At 50.0% G+C, this 19,025-nt stretch overlaps 2 protein-coding genes and 1 long non-coding RNA gene across 4 annotated transcripts in view; 2 read left to right on the top strand and 1 right to left on the bottom strand.

Moving 5' to 3' along the window:
* The first annotated feature begins 274 nt into the window (after nucleotides 1-274).
* Nucleotides 275-19,025, top strand: part of LOC8026768 (phosphoribosylformylglycinamidine synthase) — a 65,981-nt gene continuing 47,230 nt past the window's right edge. Inside the window, exons 1-8 of one of the 2 annotated variants that reach the window (XM_029970020.4) lie at nucleotides 275-962; nucleotides 5,167-5,453; nucleotides 6,287-6,437; nucleotides 7,228-7,378; nucleotides 8,596-8,704; nucleotides 9,518-9,658; nucleotides 17,988-18,112; nucleotides 18,843-18,971. In XM_029970020.4, coding sequence (XP_029825880.3) covers nucleotides 5,179-5,453; nucleotides 6,287-6,437; nucleotides 7,228-7,378; nucleotides 8,596-8,704; nucleotides 9,518-9,658; nucleotides 17,988-18,112; nucleotides 18,843-18,971 — 1,081 coding nt within the window. In that variant the 5' untranslated portion in view covers nucleotides 275-962; nucleotides 5,167-5,178. The remainder of the gene's footprint in view (nucleotides 963-5,166; nucleotides 5,454-6,286; nucleotides 6,438-7,227; nucleotides 7,379-8,595; nucleotides 8,705-9,517; nucleotides 9,659-17,987; nucleotides 18,113-18,842; nucleotides 18,972-19,025) is intronic. The other variant, XM_040213344.3, reaches the window with a different exon arrangement.
* Nucleotides 1,356-4,738, top strand: LOC8026767 (AP-2 complex subunit alpha). Its single transcript, XM_029970021.4, has one exon. It carries the CDS (start codon nucleotides 1,838-1,840, stop codon nucleotides 4,604-4,606), a length of 2,769 nt encoding a protein of 922 aa, XP_029825881.1. The 5' UTR covers nucleotides 1,356-1,837; the 3' UTR covers nucleotides 4,607-4,738.
* LOC115311391 lies at nucleotides 9,577-18,895 on the bottom strand. Its single transcript, XR_003917031.3, has 3 exons — nucleotides 18,811-18,895; nucleotides 18,245-18,351; nucleotides 9,577-9,670 (listed from the first exon to the last, which is right to left on the bottom strand). It is a non-coding gene; the product is annotated as an uncharacterized LOC115311391 (long non-coding RNA).

Here is a 19,025-nt window from a genome sequence, read left to right on the forward strand (position 1 = left end):
TGTATTTCGATTGTGTGTTGTGAACTTAAAAATTCGCACATTTTAGCCAGTTTTTATCTAGGCTTGCTCAAGTAATTCTTTCAGATCTAAAGCCGAGCTAGTTCCGATTTCTAATGCGCATCTACAATATCGTAATAAGGTTCCACGGAAAAAGCACAGGACGTAAGCGTTTAAAGCTGCCCTTTGGACCCAATTACAATTTTGCAATCTAGATTCGCAAAGACAAGAGTTTGTGTGTGTGTGTGTGGGTGGGGGGGGGGGGGGGGGGGGGGGAGGGGAGGGAGGGAGGCAGGCAGGCAGGGCGTAGCTTCATGGGGTTTGCAAGGTCGTCTGTAGGACGTCCATCAGGTCTATGTTAGGAAATTTAGGACGTCGGGCTAAATCATGTCGAGTGAGCATTTTAATGTAGAATGTTTTAGTCTTTAGTTCCGAGACCGACAAAACAAGAAAAGACGCAAAACGTGTAGTTCCAGACAGTGTAATTTCAGTCGAAACTACTTCATAAACGCGAAAGATCATCGTTGAGGCATCTACTTGGGATTTGTCTTTTGACAACTGAATACTAAATACCCAAATTAAAGGTTCACATAATTCAGCCATATACCACGGCAGCCATCGACAAAGCTTCCGATAAGCATGGGCCGAGGCATCGTCATGGGTTGTCTGAACCAGTGGCGGTAATCAAAACGTTTTCAAGAGTGACGGAGCAAGCTCGGGGATTGGGGGGTGAGTGCGTCTTATCAGCGAGTCCGCGGCTATCCCCGAGTGGCGAGGGCACGGAGAAACGCGACGGCGAGACGACCGACGCCAACGACGCTGCGGGTCTCGCTATCGGGTGTCTGAGAAACAGCCGCCGGGCACAAATACCAAGGCCACAAAATCCCCTTCCGACTCGTCCGAACTTCAAGCAGTCGCTGAACAAGACCTACGAGTCTACGGCCACAGTTTTTTTTTTCCCCCAGGTTGGTGCGTCCCCGTATATTTTCTTTTACTTCATTTCGTTGACGCGCGGTTTATTATTGCGCACGTTTAGGAAGTGTCATGATCGGATGATGGCTCGGTCTTTATTAACTACTTTTTTTTTTTTCTCTCCTCTTTTTGTGGGTTCAAGGAGCACATGACGAGGAAGCGTGTTTGTAAACCGAAACCGAGGCAGATCGCGGCAGAATCGCAGCTCGTGTGCAAGTTGTTTTCGGTGTTAAATGTGAATAAATCTCTACTAAAAAAAAAAAAAAAAAAAAAATGTGCGAGGGGCAGGATTTAGATGAAGGGAAAAGTGTCGGCAGACGAAGTTATCTGGAGCGTCTGTCGTATCGCATCTTGATTTCGTTACTCCAATAAAAAACAACAAAAAAGGCAATTGGGGTTGTTAGGTTGTTGCACCGCGAACTCTTCTAGGTCCGTACGGAGGATGAGAATAAGAACAAATGAAGAGATTTTGGAAACTTCTCACTTGAATCTCTGACACCGAGTTCCCACCCCGAGCAGGAGAGAACTTTTACCAAAGTTTGTGCGAGGAACGGGATGTCCCGTGCCGCGACGATAGCGGCGGCGCTCACAAACTTGCGCCGCCATTGCCGGCTCGCCAGGCCACGTGACCGCATTCCTCCAACGATGGCTGTGGATGTCGAGGGGCGGTTTGAGGCGTTTCAGGGGTGTGCAGCAACTGTTAATAGCGGGCGTATCGGTGCGCAGTTTTCGGGCATGATTTGCGACGGATCGCGTCCCCGAGGAACCGCGGACTCGTGCTAAATCGACGGCGACAACGCCGGCGTAGCGTACCGCGGGGTCTCCGGCACCACCAGATCGCTCCGCTGTTTTGAAATCGTGAACGACAATGCCGCCGGCCAAGGGGGACGGGATGAGGGGACTGGCGGTCTTCATTTCGGACATCCGCAACTGCAAGAGCAAAGAGGCCGAGACCAAGCGCATCAACAAGGAACTGGCCAATATTCGCTCCAAGTTCAAGGGCGACAAGACACTGGATGGCTACCAGAAGAAGAAATACATATGCAAGTTGCTGTTTATCTTCCTGCTCGGGCACGACATCGACTTCGGGCACATGGAAGCCGTCAACCTGCTCAGCTCCAACAAATACTCGGAGAAGCAAATTGGCTACCTCTTCATCCTGGTGCTGATGAACGCCAAGGACGAGCTGATGCGTCTCATCGTCCAGTCCATCAAGAACGATCTGGCCTCCCGCAACCCGGTCCACGCTAACCTGGCGCTCCAGTGTGTCGCCAACATGGGAAACCTCGAAATGGCTGAAGCGTTCGGCCGTGACATCCCGAAGCTACTCGTTTCCGCGGACACGATGGATCAGGTGAAGCAGAGCGCCTCACTGTGCCTTCTCCGCCTCCTCCGTACCCTCCCAGACGTGGTGCCAGGCGGTGAGTGGACCTCCCGGATCGTGCACCTCCTCAACGATCAACACATGGGCGTCGTGACGGCCGCGGTGAGCCTCATAGACGCCCTCGTCAAGAAGAACCCCGAAGAGTATAAGGGCTGCGTGCCGCTGGCGGTTTCCCGCCTCAGCCGCATCGTGAACGCCTCTTACACTGACCTACAAGACTACACGTATTACTTCGTGCCTGCACCGTGGCTCTGCATGAAGCTGCTGCGACTGTTGCAGAACTACCCGCCGCCTGAAGAGCCCAGCGTGCGAGGCCGACTCAACGAGTGCCTCGAGACGCTCCTCAACAAGGCCCAGGAGCCGGCCAAGTCGAAGAAAGTACAGCACTCAAATGCTCGTCATGCTGTCCTCTTTGAGGCCATCTCGCTGATCCTTCACATGGACCGCCTGGGAGCCTTGCCGGAGCCCCACCTGCTTCTTCGTGCGTGCGGCCAGCTGGGACAGTTCCTGCAGCACCGGGAGACCAACTTGCGATACATGGCTCTGGAAGGGCTCTGCCTTCTTGCAACCTCCGACTCGTCGCACGAAGCGGTCAAGAAACACCAGGACACGGTGGTGGCAGCCCTCAAGATGGAACGGGATGTCAGCGTGCGACAGAAGGCGGTCGACCTACTCTATGCCATGTGTGACCGCACCAATGCTCAGCTCATTGTTGCCGAGATGCTGGCTTACTTGGAGACGGCAGACTATGCCATCCGTGAAGAGATGGTTCTCAAAGTGGCCATCCTGGCCGAAAAGTATGCGTCTGACTACGCCTGGTATGTGGACGTTGTCCTAACCCTCATTCGCGTCGCCGGTGACCATGTCAGTGAGGAGGTCTGGTACCGTGTGGTTCAGATTGTGGCCAACCGGGAAGATGTTCAGGGGTATGCAGCTAAAGTGTGCTTCCAAGCACTGCAGGCTCCGGCCTGCCACGAGAACATGGTCAAGGTGGCTGGATATGTACTTGGAGAGTTTGGCAACCTTGTAGCGGGAGACCAACGTTCTACGCCATCTGTCCAGTTCCATCTTCTTCACTCCAAGTACCACCTGTGCAGTGCGCCCACACGAGCGCTTCTGTTGACGACCTACATCAAGTTTGTGAATCTGTTCCCTGAGGTGAAGGCTGAAATCCAAGAAGTGCTCCGTAGTGACAACAACCTGCGGTGTGCCGATGCAGAGCTACAGCAACGCTCTGTCGAGTACCTAGGCCTGAGCAAGATTGCATCTTCAGAAGTTCTTGCCACCGTACTTGAAGAAATGCCACCGTTCCCCGAGCGCGAGTCCTCCATCCTTGCAATGCTCAAAAGGAGGAAGCCTGGCCTCAAAGAGGTTACCACGGAGCCTCCCATTCCACCACGCTCTTCAGACGTCACTCCTAGACCCATAATGGCAAATGGTGGCACTGGTGGTGGAGGTACCGAAGCAGACCTGCTGGGAATCTCTTTGCAGAGCCCCGAAGAACCGTTACCTCCTGCTACCGCAGCCCCTACAAGTGCCGAAGATGGCCTTCGAAAATTGGTGCTGCGCAACAACGGAGTCCTCTTTGAAAATACCGTACTCCAGGTTGGAGTGAGAGCTGAGTTCAAGCAGAATCTAGGCCGCCTGAGCCTCTTCTTTGGCAACAAGAGCACGTTCCAGCTGCAAGGCTTCGCATCGACCGTGTCTTGCCGCGGCGATCAGGCCTCCCGATTGGGCATCCAAGCGCGTCCCGTCGAACAGGTGGTCGAAGCTGGCTCCCAAGTTCAGCAGGTCGTGAGTGTCGAGTGTCTTCAGGAGTTCCAGGATCCCCCAGAGCTCCTGGTACAGTTCCTCTACTGCGGCAGCGGCCAGTCCCTTACCTTGAAGCTTCCGGTTTTCCTGAACAAGTTCTTCGAGCCGACCGTCATGACTGGAGAGTCCTTCTTTGCTCGCTGGAAGAACCTCTCAAGTCCGCAGCAAGAAGAACAGAAGGTGTTCCGTGCACGGTTCCCCATGGAGGCGGCTGCTATCCGGTCCAAGCTGGAAGGTTTTGGGATGCAGCTACTGGAGGGCATTGACCCCAATCCTGTAAACCATGTGTGCGCAGCCATCGTGTGCACCCGTGGCCAGCAGGTGGGATGCCTGCTTCGGCTTGAGCCTAACCTGGAGGCCCGCATGTACCGTCTGACGGTGCGCTCCAGCAAGAACCACGTCTCCAAGATCCTGGTGGACCTTTTGCACGAGCAGCTATGAGTTTGCGTCGACAATGCGTCGGCCGCTGTGAACAACCAGAGTCTATTCTTGATAATATATACTACAGAACTGTAGAATGAAGGGATGCCCACACAAGTGCCTCGTTACCCAATAAATCCCTTTTGTTACCAATTGTGGCTTGAAGTTGTATGTGGCCTTTACTTTTTCTCATTTTTCGAAATACCACTTTTGAAGGCCGTCAGAGTAAAGTAATTTTTGCAGTTCGGGGGCAGGGGGGTTGTTTTGAACCATAATAACTATGATCTGCAACTCGGATGCTTACCATAAAATTTGCTTGATTGCTGACCTATTTAGTAACCCCTTCAGATTACAATGAAGTCCGTCGCTGCAAGTAGTCTTCTATGAATTAACCTGAGGATTCTGGATTCTGCTTGCCATGACTGCTGTGTTCGCCCTCTCTAGTGTTTGCTCTGCTTTAGTGGAAAAAATGGAGTGATTAGTGGGGGGAGCTTGTCCTGGTTTTCTTAACCTGCAACACACTATACAGAGAGAATGTAAATGCGGTCAACGAGCGACTGATCCCTGAGGTGCTTTCCCAGGCAGACGCGACCATGGCGATACTACGGTTCTACCAGTCCCCGGCCCTCTCTGAGAGCGCCGCTAGGGGCAAGGTGGCTGCCATCAATGGTGCCCTGGGTGAGGAGGCTGTGGCCTCGGTCACAACCGAGTACTGCTACTATGTCCAGCTGCGTGGTCAAGAAGCTCTTGACCAAGAGCAGCGCAAACGCCTGGTGTGGCTCCTCACGCCGGGATTCAAGGTGCGCCTGGCTCCAGAGACTGGCCTTGCGGAGACCAACGGCAATATCGTGGTCGAGATTGGACCCAGGTTGGTTGCCCTTATTTGGCCATGTTGTTTTTTGGCTGTAGGCTAACATGCTTGATGTAAAATTGCTGCCATGGGTCGATTGTTAGGTGAAATATAGATAAGGGAATACAGCACGAGCTAATGTCACAGTGTAACTGAAGTAAGAAGAACAAAGAACACTTTTTTTAGTGACATATTCTCAAGGTATTGTTCAGAAACAGAACTTCTGGTTCTTGAGCTATACAGATACTCTACTATGGGGGTATTTTTAAAGCTAAGTAGGGTTTTCAAGAAACTATTATCTCGGGCATTTAGAAGGCACAAGGTTTTGTATTTCTAATACTTGTTTTTCTTCAATTAAATGAAGTGAAGCTACTACCATTGTGAAAGTACCCTTTGTACTTCTTGTCATTTTGTGCTCATCATAATACTCATCATTTGCCTCCCTTTCCAAGATCTGTTTTCTTGGGTTTGTCCCAGATTAAATTTAAACATATACTCAAAAGTCCCATTAGTGCATGCCTCAGGGCAAACCCTGCAGAGCTCACATGGGATACTATAGATTAAAGCATTTCAAGTCTATCTCACAAGTTTGCTATCGGACGCATAAGCAGCTCCACTGCAATCATGCCTTTTGCTTATTGCTTCACGAATACATTTAGAGCAGTGTGTTTTTTGCAATCTGACCTATGTATAATCAGATGCTAGCTGGGCACCCCTTGGTGTTGTGAGCTTAGCTCAATCTGTAGATTTCATTGATTTCCCTTGCCCATCTGTAAGTGATTGAATCACACTTGGTTGGCGGCTCCTTTATTGTCTCTTTTGTGCGATCCCACCTCTTTCCTGTGTTCCAGGCTGAACTTCTCGACACCGTCATCAACCCAATCGGTGGCGATTTGCCAGACGATCGGCCTCGAGTGTGTGGATCGCGTGGAGCGCTCCACTCGCTACCTGATTGCCTTGAAGAGTGGGCACACCAAGCTTTCTGAGGCAGCAAAACGCAAGGTGAACTCTTTGATTAATGATGTGCTCAGCTTAACTTGGGTTAGGACCACAGCTTGGTTCTGTCTTGTCCTGCCTAACGTCTCTAGATGAACGCTGTTCGAGGTAATGACAAGTCCTCCCCCACCCTCCTTTCCTCGCTCCTGTCGTCTGATAGCGTGCAGTCTGCCATGTTTTTTTTTAACTCGCCCACCATGGCTGTGTTTGAAATCTTCCGAGTTACTACGGTGAGTCACGTCACGTGACAATTCAGATAGAAAAATGTTGAACGCTTGTAGGTTTTTGAACGCCACTGTACCAAACCGTTAGTCAAGGGTGAGGTCGAGTCAAATCCACCATCTTCTTCCTAACCGGAAGCAGAACGCAGGCACAGGCCAATGGGAGAGCGCGTCGGCACATCGATTGTGATACTTAGCTAAGCGTTAATTAAGGGACTTCAGTCCTGTCTAGTGTAGTCAGTTCATCATGAGTGACAAGACACAGTCACAGCAGTTGTAGTTAGCTTTCTCGGTACTGAAGCCTTACACAGTTGTCACAAAGAACTGTGAACCCAATCATCCTGCTGGTTAGAGTCACATTTTGTTTGAATAAAACGTGAGTCTAGCCTGGTGACTAATATATCGTATCCTACTGTCTCCGTGTGCTTTGTACTTTGTACAGAGCAGCCTCTGCAAAATACTGTTTTAATTGTTGAGCTGCACATATACATTGTTCTGTTGTTTTTATGACAGTCTGTGGCATTGAAGGTAATCTGAAGGTCACCCATGTGATAGCCACTTGTGTATGGTTCCAGGTAGTGGATGTGCTGCACGACCGCATGACAGAGGCCCATTATGTGACCCCGGTGACGTCCTTCGAGCTTCCTCCTAGCACTCACTCGTGGGAAGAGGTGGATATCCTGACCCATGGGAGACCCGCTCTGGAGCGGGCCAGTGCCCAGCTTGGTACGCTTCTGCACCTTTCTTAATTGCTGAAGAGGGCTGAACTCTCCTCAGCAGTCATCTCTCTTCTCCAGGCCAGTGTCAAACTTGATATGCTTCAGCTCTTTTTTTAATTGTTGAAGAGAGTTCACCCCTCTTCAGTAGTCATCTGTCTTCTCTCTTGTCTCCTTCCACTCTTTTCTGAATTACTGAAGAGAGCCCATGTTTTTTCAGCAGTAATGTCTCTTCTTTGGGCTGGAGTCAGACTTGGTATGCTTCAGCTCTTTTCTTAATTGCTGAAGAGAGTTAATTTCTTGGCTATCATCCCTCTTCTCTGGGCTAGTGTCAAACTTGGTATGCTTCGGCTCTTCCTGGATGCTGAAGAGAGTTCACCTCTTGTCAGCAATTGTCTTCTTTCACTGAGTCAGTGCCCAGCTTTGTACATTTCAGCACTCTTCAAAACTGCTGAAGAGTTCACCTCCTTCCTTAGGCAATTATATCTCATCACCAAGTCACTTGGAAGGGTTTAGCACTTTTCTTAACTGCTGAAAAGGGTTCTCCTCTCTTCAGCATTCATATCCCATTAATAGGTTAGTGCTCAACTTGGTATGTCTCAGCACTGAGGGAAATTGATCTGCCTTTAGCAGCACTCTCTTTTCACCTGTTTGCAACCTTGTTTCCTGATAAAGTTTGAAGCTCGTCAAACGGCTTTTGATTACTTGGTAGTGCTTGGAATTTTTTTACTCTGTGGTGATGGAAATAGGAGGTGGTCAAATGACAGTTTGGGAAGGGGGTAGGTGATGCTCGTTTATGCCTTGGAGAGGTCCGATTTAATCGAGTTTGTCGGACTTGTGCACTGTGCAGGCCACACAAAGCACAAGTTTCAGATTTGTTCTGATGCTCCTCTGCTAAAGTTGAGGCTTGGGCTAGTTGGTACATACTTCGGAATTAAAAACAGCGTGGAAAGACGAGGACCAGACAAAGAAGTGACACGGACAGCGCTACGTCCGTGTCACTTCTTTGTCTGGTCCTCGTCTTTCCGCGCTGTTTTTAATTTCGAATGATACTCCTCATTGGAAACACTACAAGGACCATCTACAGTATCATGCTGGCATAATGCTCTGGTAGAAAGCCTTCAGGTTTCCCCAAGCTTGCTTTCATTTCTAGTCTTGGAGCATGTTTCAGGTTTTTTTAAAGTGCACCCTGACTTTGAAAGCATAATTCTGGCACTGTCTCTCAAGGTCTCTCATTCGACAACTGGGATCTGGACTTCTACACGGACTTGTTTCGAAACAAGCTCAAGCGAAACCCGACCACCGTGGAATGCTTCGACCTGGCACAGTCCAACAGGTGAGCTTTAGCTGCAGTTTATGCTTTTCTTGTCCCAGGTTTCATTGACTTCTGCAAGTTTTCATGGGATGTATTTCATGGATAAATAATTGCCCGAAAATTGGGGGAAGAAAATCAAGTGGTACACCATGTCTTGTAGAAAGCAGGGAAGCTACCCTTCAATACAGAATCTTCAGTTGTCTTCGGTGCACCTTTAGAACATACGCAGTATTAAACGGTTTACTTAAACGAAACTCTAGCACCTATTTTATTGTCTAAATGTCAACCACGTTTTGACCACACCATGGAGACACCAATTGTTTGCTTGCAAAAGACACCAAAATATTACTTTAAAAGGAATGAACCGAATGTTGCTACGTCCCTCTGAGCAAGCAGCATCGCTCCACAACGGAAGCTGCATGCACGCGTGCCGTGTTGAACCGGATTTCCCTTCTCTTTCCGGCCTATTCAACATCTGTGGGGAGCGGGGAGGGGCAACTAAAAATGGCCAGTTTGAAACGGGTTGACGAAGTCAATTGGTGGAGCTCATAACCACGTCGGCCCCCAAGCAGCTTTGCTTGTGCTGGGCCAGGTGCTGTCACGTCTCCCGGGATGCATCAAGCCCCCTAATGGCCAATGTTCGAGTGCTCGCTGGAGTCGGTCCTTTGGAACAAAAAATAATAGCCATCCGTTCAAAATGCAAGCATACGATTGTCATTGGCAAATAGAGTTGATCATGTTTAATTTATTTCTGAACGTGAAAGGTGTATTTTAAGTTTTGATTCAGTATCCCTTTACGTTGTTGGCCGGTTGCCACGTCTTGGACTCTTTCAGCGAGCACAGCAGACACTGGTTCTTCAAGGGGCGCATGGTGGTTGATGGCAAGGAGAAGCCTGGATCTCTCTTCTCTCTCATCACGGCCACTCAGGACACCAGTAACGACAACAACGTCATCAAGTTCTCGGATAACAGCAGGTACGCTTGCAGCTGTAACCGTCAGCCCAAATAAGACAAAGAAAGATAAATTGGATAACGATGGCTTGTTGGGCATTTTTGTTTTGCATCATGGTGGAATACACCAAAAACAATGACGAAAATGAGGGGAGAACTGGACAGCAGGCGACGTAACTTTGAACTGAATGGTTTATTTGGGTGAAATACTTTTAAAAATAAAAAAAACCGGCACACTTGGCAAAACACAAAGATATGGTCTAATACATGGCCCCCCCCTTCGTATACCGTCATTGGTTCTTCAGATAGTTTAAATCTTTATCGGACAAAGACAAAGAGGGTGCGGTTACACAAGAGTTATTGTTTGTATTTCGGTGCAGAGCATGCCTGCTTGGCGTATAAGCCCCGTTCCAAGAAAAGAATGTTGCCTTTCAGCTCCGCGCACTCTAAGTTGGTGAAGAGGGGCATTGCTTCATCTTGCTTAAGGGCCGTGCTAGGGAAATCCCGCCCATACCGAATGAAAGCAGTTTTCATTCTCAGCTTAGCAGACTTGAAGCGGCAGGTTACCCTCTGCATCTGCATGTTCTTCGAGATGTTTCCGAAACCGTAGTGAAAAAGATCAGAAAAGGCGACATTGCAGCGTGCAACAGGGCTTTCAGGAGGGTGGGTCTTGCCTTACGTCCACAAGGTGTCCCACAATCTGAAGAAGGTGGCCAATCACTTTGACATATGGTTCTTTTTTCTGCACTAAACAAACTATCTTTGCTGTGTAAAAAGATAAGCAGATCGGGAGAGGAATCGGCTGTGCCGCAAGAGACATGCAAAAAACGACGTCATTAAGTCCTGCGAGTGCGCCACCAAGTTCCGCAAGTGCGCCACTAGCGTCGCATATGAAATTCCCCTGTCATATGGTAAGCTGTCTGTGGCTAGACTGGGAGGTGCATCAATGATAGGGTCAGAGAGCATGCATTGGCGATAAGGCAGTCCCTGTCTGGTGCCCTAGCGGTGTACTATGACTGTTGTGAATGTAGGCCAAACTTAGAAGTGCAGCGCCGTCTTTGGTGAGACCTGTGTCATGGGGCCATTACAAAACAAAAACGGCCAGATAAATTCATGAAGCCTTCCTGATTAAATCCCACCAGAATAACTCTTATGTAAGTGCACCTGTCTTCGTTCAATAAAGAATTCTACTATCTGAAGAACCAGTGACACTGGTATTTGAGGGGGGGGGGGGGGGGTTGTTCAGACCATATCTTTGTCTTCTGCCAAGTGTGCCAGTCTTTATATTTTTAAAAGTATTTTGTCCAAATAAACCATTCAGTTGAAAGTTACGCCGCGTCCTGTCCATTTCTACCTTCGATTTCATCCGTGTTTTTTGGTGTATTACGCCATGAAAAAAAATTAATTCGGACAGCACAGAGGCTTGTTTTGGGTGTGCAAGTTCTCTTAAATTTTGAGCATATTGAAGGTCTTTATATTCATGAGCTTAGTACCTTGCAAAAAGTTTTCTATGATTCACTTTTAAAATGTTTTCTGGAAATGAATGTCACGGTCGTTGGTAAACTTGTTCATAAATCACACTTCGACCATCGCGAGGGAACTTATTTTGCTTTGTTCATGCTCCACAGTATATTATTACACTTATTTAAGAATTAAATATAAATATCCTAGTGTGATACCAACCAAATTTTAATAGCATTTATTGGGTTGTGCTAAAATCTGATTTTCTAATAGTAGTTTCAAATAATAGACTATTTGATATTCGCTTCGAAATGAACTGCAGTATTCATATTTTTCGAACTGTTGATTGTGGCGGGTCAGCCCCGTTTAGCTCCACGAGTTCTTGCCAAGCACGGGTTCACTGCTGAGAACCAACACCCGTGGAAGCGAGCTCTGTTGGTGGTACTTCTCCGCAATACACCGGTGCTTGGTAAGAAGCACGCTCAACAGAATAACCCGCTGCGATCAACACTTGGAAAAGTGTTGATCTCTTGGTTCCCCTTTTCCCCAAGCGAAATGAGAAAGATGACCCCTCATTGGGAGGCTAACTTCTTCAATAAACTCACTCAATCACATTCTTGGGAGAAAAGCACACTTTCGAAATGGGATCGCGCACACTTGCACTTGGTATACATAAAAAAAAACGGAAACTTTATGAATGTTGAGATCATTAAGCATTCAAATTTTAGCATATAGCATTCAAATTTCTGAAAATTAAATCGTGGCTCTTACGCAAGTGTATTTGTTAAGCAGAGATGCCCTGACAACCTGCATTCATCATTTGCAATTTTTTTTTTTTAAACTCGAGATTGAAGAAAGATTATTTGCATATAGCAAGATTAATTAAATTAATCCACTCAACTAGGTGTACCTGGGAATCTCCATAGGTTTAATTTCATGTTAAACCCATACTTTACTTTCCATCCCAAAGCATCAAACTTTCTGAGGGGCCATAAATTTAGTGAACTAGATTAAAAATTAACTTAGCTTATAAATGGACAAGTGAAAGTTTTGGAACAGCCTTTACGAGGTCAGCTGGGTTTTTGTTTAAGCATGGTGCGGCAGTAGTGAAAGGCTTGGAACAGACTATTCAATATTTTATACGAAAATATTTTGCTAAAACAACTACTATTTGATTCGAACTTGCTTGAAACTCAAAATCTACTAGGTATTTGCACATGCCTAGCATTTTCACATTCGGTTTAGAATTTTTAGTACTATGTACATTCTTTTTCAGTTAAGACATCATTAAAAAAAAAGAATTAAAACTGTTAGGATGGAACCTTTACTGTCTGTCCTAAATCCCAGAACCTAACTGCCCGTTCCCCCGGTCCGTCCTCGTCGTCTTTCCCATTCCGTGTTCGTCCTCTCGCGGCACGTGCGCGGCACGTGCGCTTGGCATAGTCCTTCGCCAGACACTCCTCACAGGTCTCCCCCTCTTGAGACGTGAACAAGACGGGACTATATCTGGAACTGGCTCGTGGTACGGTGTCAGCTGGTCCGCGTTAGCCACGTGTCGGTTTCGCCCAGTAACTGGGTCCTTAAGCACAAAGTCGTTAGCACCCAGGCACTGGACCACACGGAAGGGCCCCGTGCGGCGTGGAGCAAGCTTCGCAGTAATGCCTTTGGCCGCATCGCTTAATGTGTGGGCGTCAAGGAGGACAAGGTCACCTTGACGTATTGTTGCAGGCTTCCGGTGCCGGTCGTAATAAGTTTTTTGGGCCTGCCTTGCTTTCTCTTGGTGATCCCGAGCGAAATCGAGTGCGTCGTGCAGGCGCCGAGTGACTTCCGCCGCAAAAGCATGACATTCTGAAGCTGGTGGCTCGCTGTCATCCTTGAGTCCCGCCACTTCCCACGGGGTGCGAAGCTCTCGGCCGTAGCAAAGGAAGGCTGGGGTGAATCCGGTGACGACGCTTTCTGCCGTGCGCATCGCTAAAGCGATTTCAGGAATGTGCTGGTCCCAGTCTCTGTGGGTAGAACAATATGCTCTAAGGCTCTCCTTCACCGTGCCATTGTGCCTCTCTACCATTTGTCCTGATGGCCTGTATGGCACAGTGTGGCGGTCGGCGATCCCCCAGTGGCTTAGGAGACCTCGCCACAGTTTACTGACGAATGGCTTGCCGTTGTCACTGGAGATGGAAACAGGTGTGCCGTGTCGGCAGAAAACTTGCACCATGCACTCTATAATGGTTTTGCTGGTTGCTGTTCGTAAAGGAAAAAGTTCGATAAACTTTGTGAATTTGTCGATTATCACCAAAAGGTGTTTGTTGCGTCTAGGTGTGGTGGGCAGAGGTCCTACAATGTCCACACTTAGCTCCTCCATTGGTGCAGTGGCCCACTGGCTGCTCATAAGCCCTTGTGGCTTCTGGCGGCGGGCTTTAGTGCGTTGGCACACTTGACAGCAACGAACGTGCCTGGCGACGTCAGCTCTCATTCCCAACCAGACAAAGCGGGAAGAGACGCGTTTTAGAGTTTTGAAAAAACCTGCGTGAGCGCTTGTGGGATGGTCATGTGACATCTTAAGTGCCAATTGGCGAAGATGGGTAGGGAGCCAGGGCACCTTTCTTTCCCCGCGTAGTTGAACGAGGAGGCCGTTGGCTTCTACTTCGGTTGTTTCCGCCAAGTCCGCCAGTAGGCGCCGGTCAGGGTCATCATCAGGAAGCTGCATGCCTTCTTTAACACTCAGGAGCCTCGACAAAAGAGTGTCCTGCTTTTGCTCGTCAATTAATCGTGCTCTGTCGCTCAAGCAGGTGACATCGTCGATCAGGGACACTGCTGCAGCTGCCTCAAAGGTGATCTGAGGCTCCGACTCTGGTGCACAGATGGGAAACAGCGTTTCAGGCAGGCTCTGATCAGGTATGTCTACCTGCTGGAGAGGTGCCCTACTGAGGGCATCTGCTGGGATATTCGCAAGCCCTCTCCGGTGCTTGATTTTGCAGTTGAAGCCCTGGAGTCGAAGCACCCAACGCTTGACTCTTGGGGAGGCCTGGTCGGTGCTGAACATCCAGGATAGTGAGGAGTGGTCGCAGTGGATTTCAAACTCGGTAAATTCGAGGTAAGGTCTGAACTTGTCTACTGCCCAGACCACTGCGAGACACTCCCACTCCTGGACGGTGTAACGTCGCTCAGATTCAGTAAGCACCCTGCTGATGAAGGACACCGGTTGCAGTTGGTCGGGGCCTTGCTGTAGAAGCACTGCAGCTATGCCAACTCCGCTGGCATCTGTTTCGGCGACGAAGGGCCGATTCAGGTCTGGCAAACTCATCACCGCATCGTGAGCCAGTGCATCCTTGAGCAGGGTGAAGGCATGCTCCTGCTGGTGATTCCAGATCCACTTTCGGTCATTTCTCAAGAGATCGGTGAGGGGGCGGGCAATAATGGAGAACTGTTTGATAAAGTTCCGGTAATAGCCAACCAAACCCAGAAAGGCTTGCAGCTGCTTGACTGTGGTAGGTCGGGGGTAGTCGAGCACCGCCAACACCTTCCCCTCGTCCGGCCTACATTGTCCAGGGCTTATTACATGGCCCAAAAACTTCAGCGACTGGCAGCACACCTGAACCTTGTCGGGGTTCATGGTGAGTCCTGCTGATCTGATGCGCTCCAGGACTTCTCGGACATGTGCAACATGGCTGTCCAGCGTCTCTGAATACACAAGTACATCGTCCATAAATGCCATAGCAAATTGGTGGTTGATTCCATTCAGGACTCTGTCCTGAAAGGAGGCTGGACCACCTGCAACACCAAACGGCATCCTTGTAAACTCGAAGGTGCCCTGGTGGCATATGAACGCCGTCTTCGGAATGTCGTCCTCGCGCATAGGGATTTGGAAAAAACCCTGCGAAAGGTCAAAGCTTGAGAACCACTCCGCTCTCCCGAGTTGTGCCAGCAGCCAGTCGGTTCGGGGCATCGGATACACTGGCACCCTGGTGCGTGCGTTGAGCGGCCGGTAGTCTATGGCCAGGCGAAAGCCTCCGGACTTTTTGGCCACCAGAACAGGTGCACTGGTCCACTCACTGGTGCTCCGACGCACAAGTCCCTGTTCCCGCAAGTCTTGAAGGCAACTGTCAATTATCTTTTGTTTCTTGGAATTGACGGGACGCAACTTGCAACGAACGGGTGGACTGTCTCCTGTGTCAATTCGGTGCTCAGCAAGGGAAGTGCAGCCGGGAGTTTTGGTGAAGATTGGCCCAAAGATCTCCAACAATTTCTTTATAGGAGCATACACTCCCGGTGTCTTTGCAGAGTCTCCATCGCCTTCGGTAGCACTATGGCTGAATGTGGTGGCGCAAGTTGACTCCTCTTTGAAGAGGTTCTCCAGGGAGTACGAATATTCTTCTGCCCCAAGCTCGCTGCTTGCTTGCTTTATGGCCTTCACAAATGGAACAATGCGCTGGGGCTCTGTTCCAATTGTCCATCCCCCAAGCGCCACATGCAAGGAGATATCTGTCACTGTAAGGAAATCCCTTCCTAAAACAATGTCTCTGCAGAGGTCGGGCATACACAGAAAACGCTGTCTCCGGGAACCGGTCGCCCACCGGATCTTGCACCGAAGAGATGCAGTGGACTGGGACCATCCTGTTGCCAGTCGCAGCGTGCGCACTTCCCTTTTTTGAGTGGCACCTGTGGCTTGAGCAGCTGCGATGGCCGGCCGACCCAAGAGACTGACGCTGGAGCCTGTGTCGAGCAGCGCCTTGAACGTTGATGACCCAATGGTAACGTCAAGGAGAGGCTCTTTTCCCCCGGCAGTAGTGGCCCCTTGCAGCGCTCTGTCGTAGATGCTCACCGGGACAGCATCTACCAGTGTCCGTTTCCCGGACACTGTGCTTGAAAATGGCCAGGCTGTCGGCACCTGAAGCAGAGGCCTGGACCCAAACGCCGACCCGTGGCACAGGTGCGAGCGGAGTGACCGATTCCTCCACATCTCCGGCAACGGTCGACTCCTTGTTGGCGCTGATGCCACTGAGACATCGGCCGAACTGAATCTGCAACTCCCCCTGACGTTGTGGGCCCTGAAAGCTGGTCCCTGTAGTAGGCTGGTTCGATTGCCGCAGGGTGGAGTGGCCAGCGATACGTCGACGGCATAGCGACTGTTGCAGATGACACAGCCGCTGCTAGAGCCGGTGCGAAAGTAGAGGGAATTGCAGTTTCCGTCCCGGGGAAGTCGCGGTTACCTTGTGCCCGGAAAGCTAGGTCACGGGCCACCTGGTTGCTTCTTGTGGGGGGCGGTTTGTACTGAAGACGCCGCCAGGCACGCTCCATGAGGCCGTCCGCTGCCTTGGCAAGCTCGCTCAAATTCGCGTACTGCGTCCCTTCCGCCAAATCCTGGAGCTGGGGATGCATTTGGCGTAGCACGCGGTCGACCTTTTCTGAGTCGGGCACCTCTTCCCCGATTCTTTCGTAAAATTCGGCGATGGTGTAAATGAATTCCTTGAGGTTCTCCTCGGGGTGTTGAGTGCGGTGTCTCAACTCGTCCTTTAGACGTCGCTTGGCGTCGATTGAGGCAAACTCGGCACGAAACGCCGTCTTGAAATCATCCCAACTGCCGAAGTTACCGATAAAACGCCACCATAATTTGGCGCTCCCATCCAGTGCAGCCGGAACGACCTGGCTGAGACGGTTTTCAGTGGTGACTCCCGTAATCAAACAAAAGTTTTCTAGCCTCTCGATAAATTCTTCGGGCGACTGTCGATCACTGAAGCCTGTGAACTTCGGCAACTGCGCCGCAATTCTCGGCAGAGGGCCGCCAGACGGGTGGACTGCAGCCGCGGTCACCTCGGGTCGTTGGCTGGGGGCACTGCAGCAGTCAGTAGCAGTTGGCGCACTTGAACAGAAGCTCGCTCCCGATGCATCACGGATCCGTCGGTTTGTCTCAAAAGGCGGGCTATCAGTTCATCTGGCACCTCCAGGTTGTCCATCTCCGATCCCGGACGAGCCCCCACTTGTTAGGATGGAACCTTTACTGTCTTTCCTAAATCCCAGAACCTAACTGCCCGTTCCCCCAATCCGTCCTCGTCGTCTTTCCCATTCCGTGTTCGTCCTCTCGCGGCACGTGCGCGGCACGTGCGCTTGGCATAGTCCTTCGCCAGACACTCCTCACAAAACTAACAAGAGACTCTTGTTTACCACTGGCCTTCAGTCAGTATAGGCGTTCTTGTGAATGGAGTGCAAACAATAAGCAAACCCAGCAAGAGATCGGGTGCTTTTACTTTGATACTTTAATTTTTATAATTGAAGAATACCTGTCTTGACGGGTGAGTAAGCGACACACTGAATCTAGCGTAAAAAATATACAGTGCTCACCAGACTTTTATGGAACACGCGATCCGTGTGTTTTTTAATGGTAGTACGGGGGATCGGTGGCCGAGCGGGCTAGCGCACACTAGCTCGGAGCCTGTATATCGAAAGCTCACGCTGCAGACACCGGCGATCTTAGGTTTAGTCTCCGCCTCTGCCCATTTCGATCTGGATGAGCGTCGTACCGGCCTGCGGCCGTGTATAACTACTGCGTGGTGCAGGTTAACGACCCCAGGCTAGTGGTTGTACTGCATCGACTGAATTGCTCATCTACAGCTGAGAGAGAAGTCGCCCATTGAAGCAGACTAACTTCAGGCTGTGTAAACATACACGCAATACAATTTTTTTTTTTTCTCTCGTGGTAGGGCTATCCTGGAGGAAGCCAACTAATGGCTCCTTGACGTTGTACTTCAGAGTGGTTTGTTCAGCACTACGTCGCAGAACCGTTGCCTGTCTGCCACTGGGGTTGCGATCCCCTGAGAAACTTCTTCCGTACAAGTCTGGTGAGCACTGTACATAGGTATGACGAACCTAAAAACTCTCTGCGTGTCATTTGCAGCGCCATTCGAGGCTACGAGTTGCGAGTGCTTCAGCCGAAGGACACCACAGTAGGAAGCGCGTACACCGTCGTCGACGCTAAGCGTCACATCATCTTCACGGCTGAGACTCACAACTTCCCGACCGGTGAGCTCCTACGGATACCGTAACGGGTAGCGACGGGTCAGCGGCGCGTAGGCCGAATTTCAGTTTGCGTCGTCAGCGTTATGAGGGAAGACAGTTTTAAAGTGATAGCTTTGAAAGGAACCCTGCACGCACCTCGCCTGCTTTTGTTGGTTGCACCATAGCAAGTCTGTTGGAGAGAGTCCCGGCAACATAGCCGCTGTTGGTTTGACGTCGTGGCGCACATGGCCAATGGCATTGCTCTGCTCAAAGGGAGGCGGGGGGGGGGGGGGGGGTAAGCAATGCACTAACTCTCCCCTTCTTCCTTTTTGTGCTGCATAGGAATCGGGTCTGCATAACAGGTAGGAACTGTGTATTAGTAAAATCATCTAGTATCCGCGGAGGCATTTTATGGTCATATTGTATGTACGGCGACATTTCGTGTGTAAAATGGTACAATGCCCCCAAAGGAGAAGTGCATAAATGAGGAGAACTCTTTATAGACTCACAATTCCTTCAACATGCATCACATTGCACATCATTCTGACGGAAACTGCTGCTCGTTAAAGATCCCATCATGTGCCATCGCATTCCCATTGCATTTGACGGAGTGTCTAGGCCAGGAGATTTTTTGTTTCACCAGAATTTCGAGCTATGAAGTGTGGGAAATTCTAGCATCTTTATGTCTCGTCACAAAGTCAACGAAGTCTGAGTGACAGTACCGACTTAATGCGGTGCTTCGCCAAACTTTCAGGCGTGGCGCCATTCAGCGGTGCGACGACGGGGACGGGCGGCCGCATCCGCGACGTCCACGCGGCCGGACGCGGTGCCCACGAGATTGCCGCCACCGCTGGTTACTGCTTTGGGAACCTCCTCATTCCAGGTGAGATGTTGCGGTTGGGCCATGTAAAAGCCAAGAGACATAAGGGGGGTTCAC

This window comes from Ixodes scapularis, unplaced genomic scaffold (assembly GCF_016920785.2).
Source record: "Ixodes scapularis isolate PalLabHiFi unplaced genomic scaffold, ASM1692078v2 PGA_scaffold13__105_contigs__length_92229423, whole genome shotgun sequence".
Lineage (NCBI taxonomy): Eukaryota > Metazoa > Arthropoda > Arachnida > Ixodida > Ixodidae > Ixodes > Ixodes scapularis.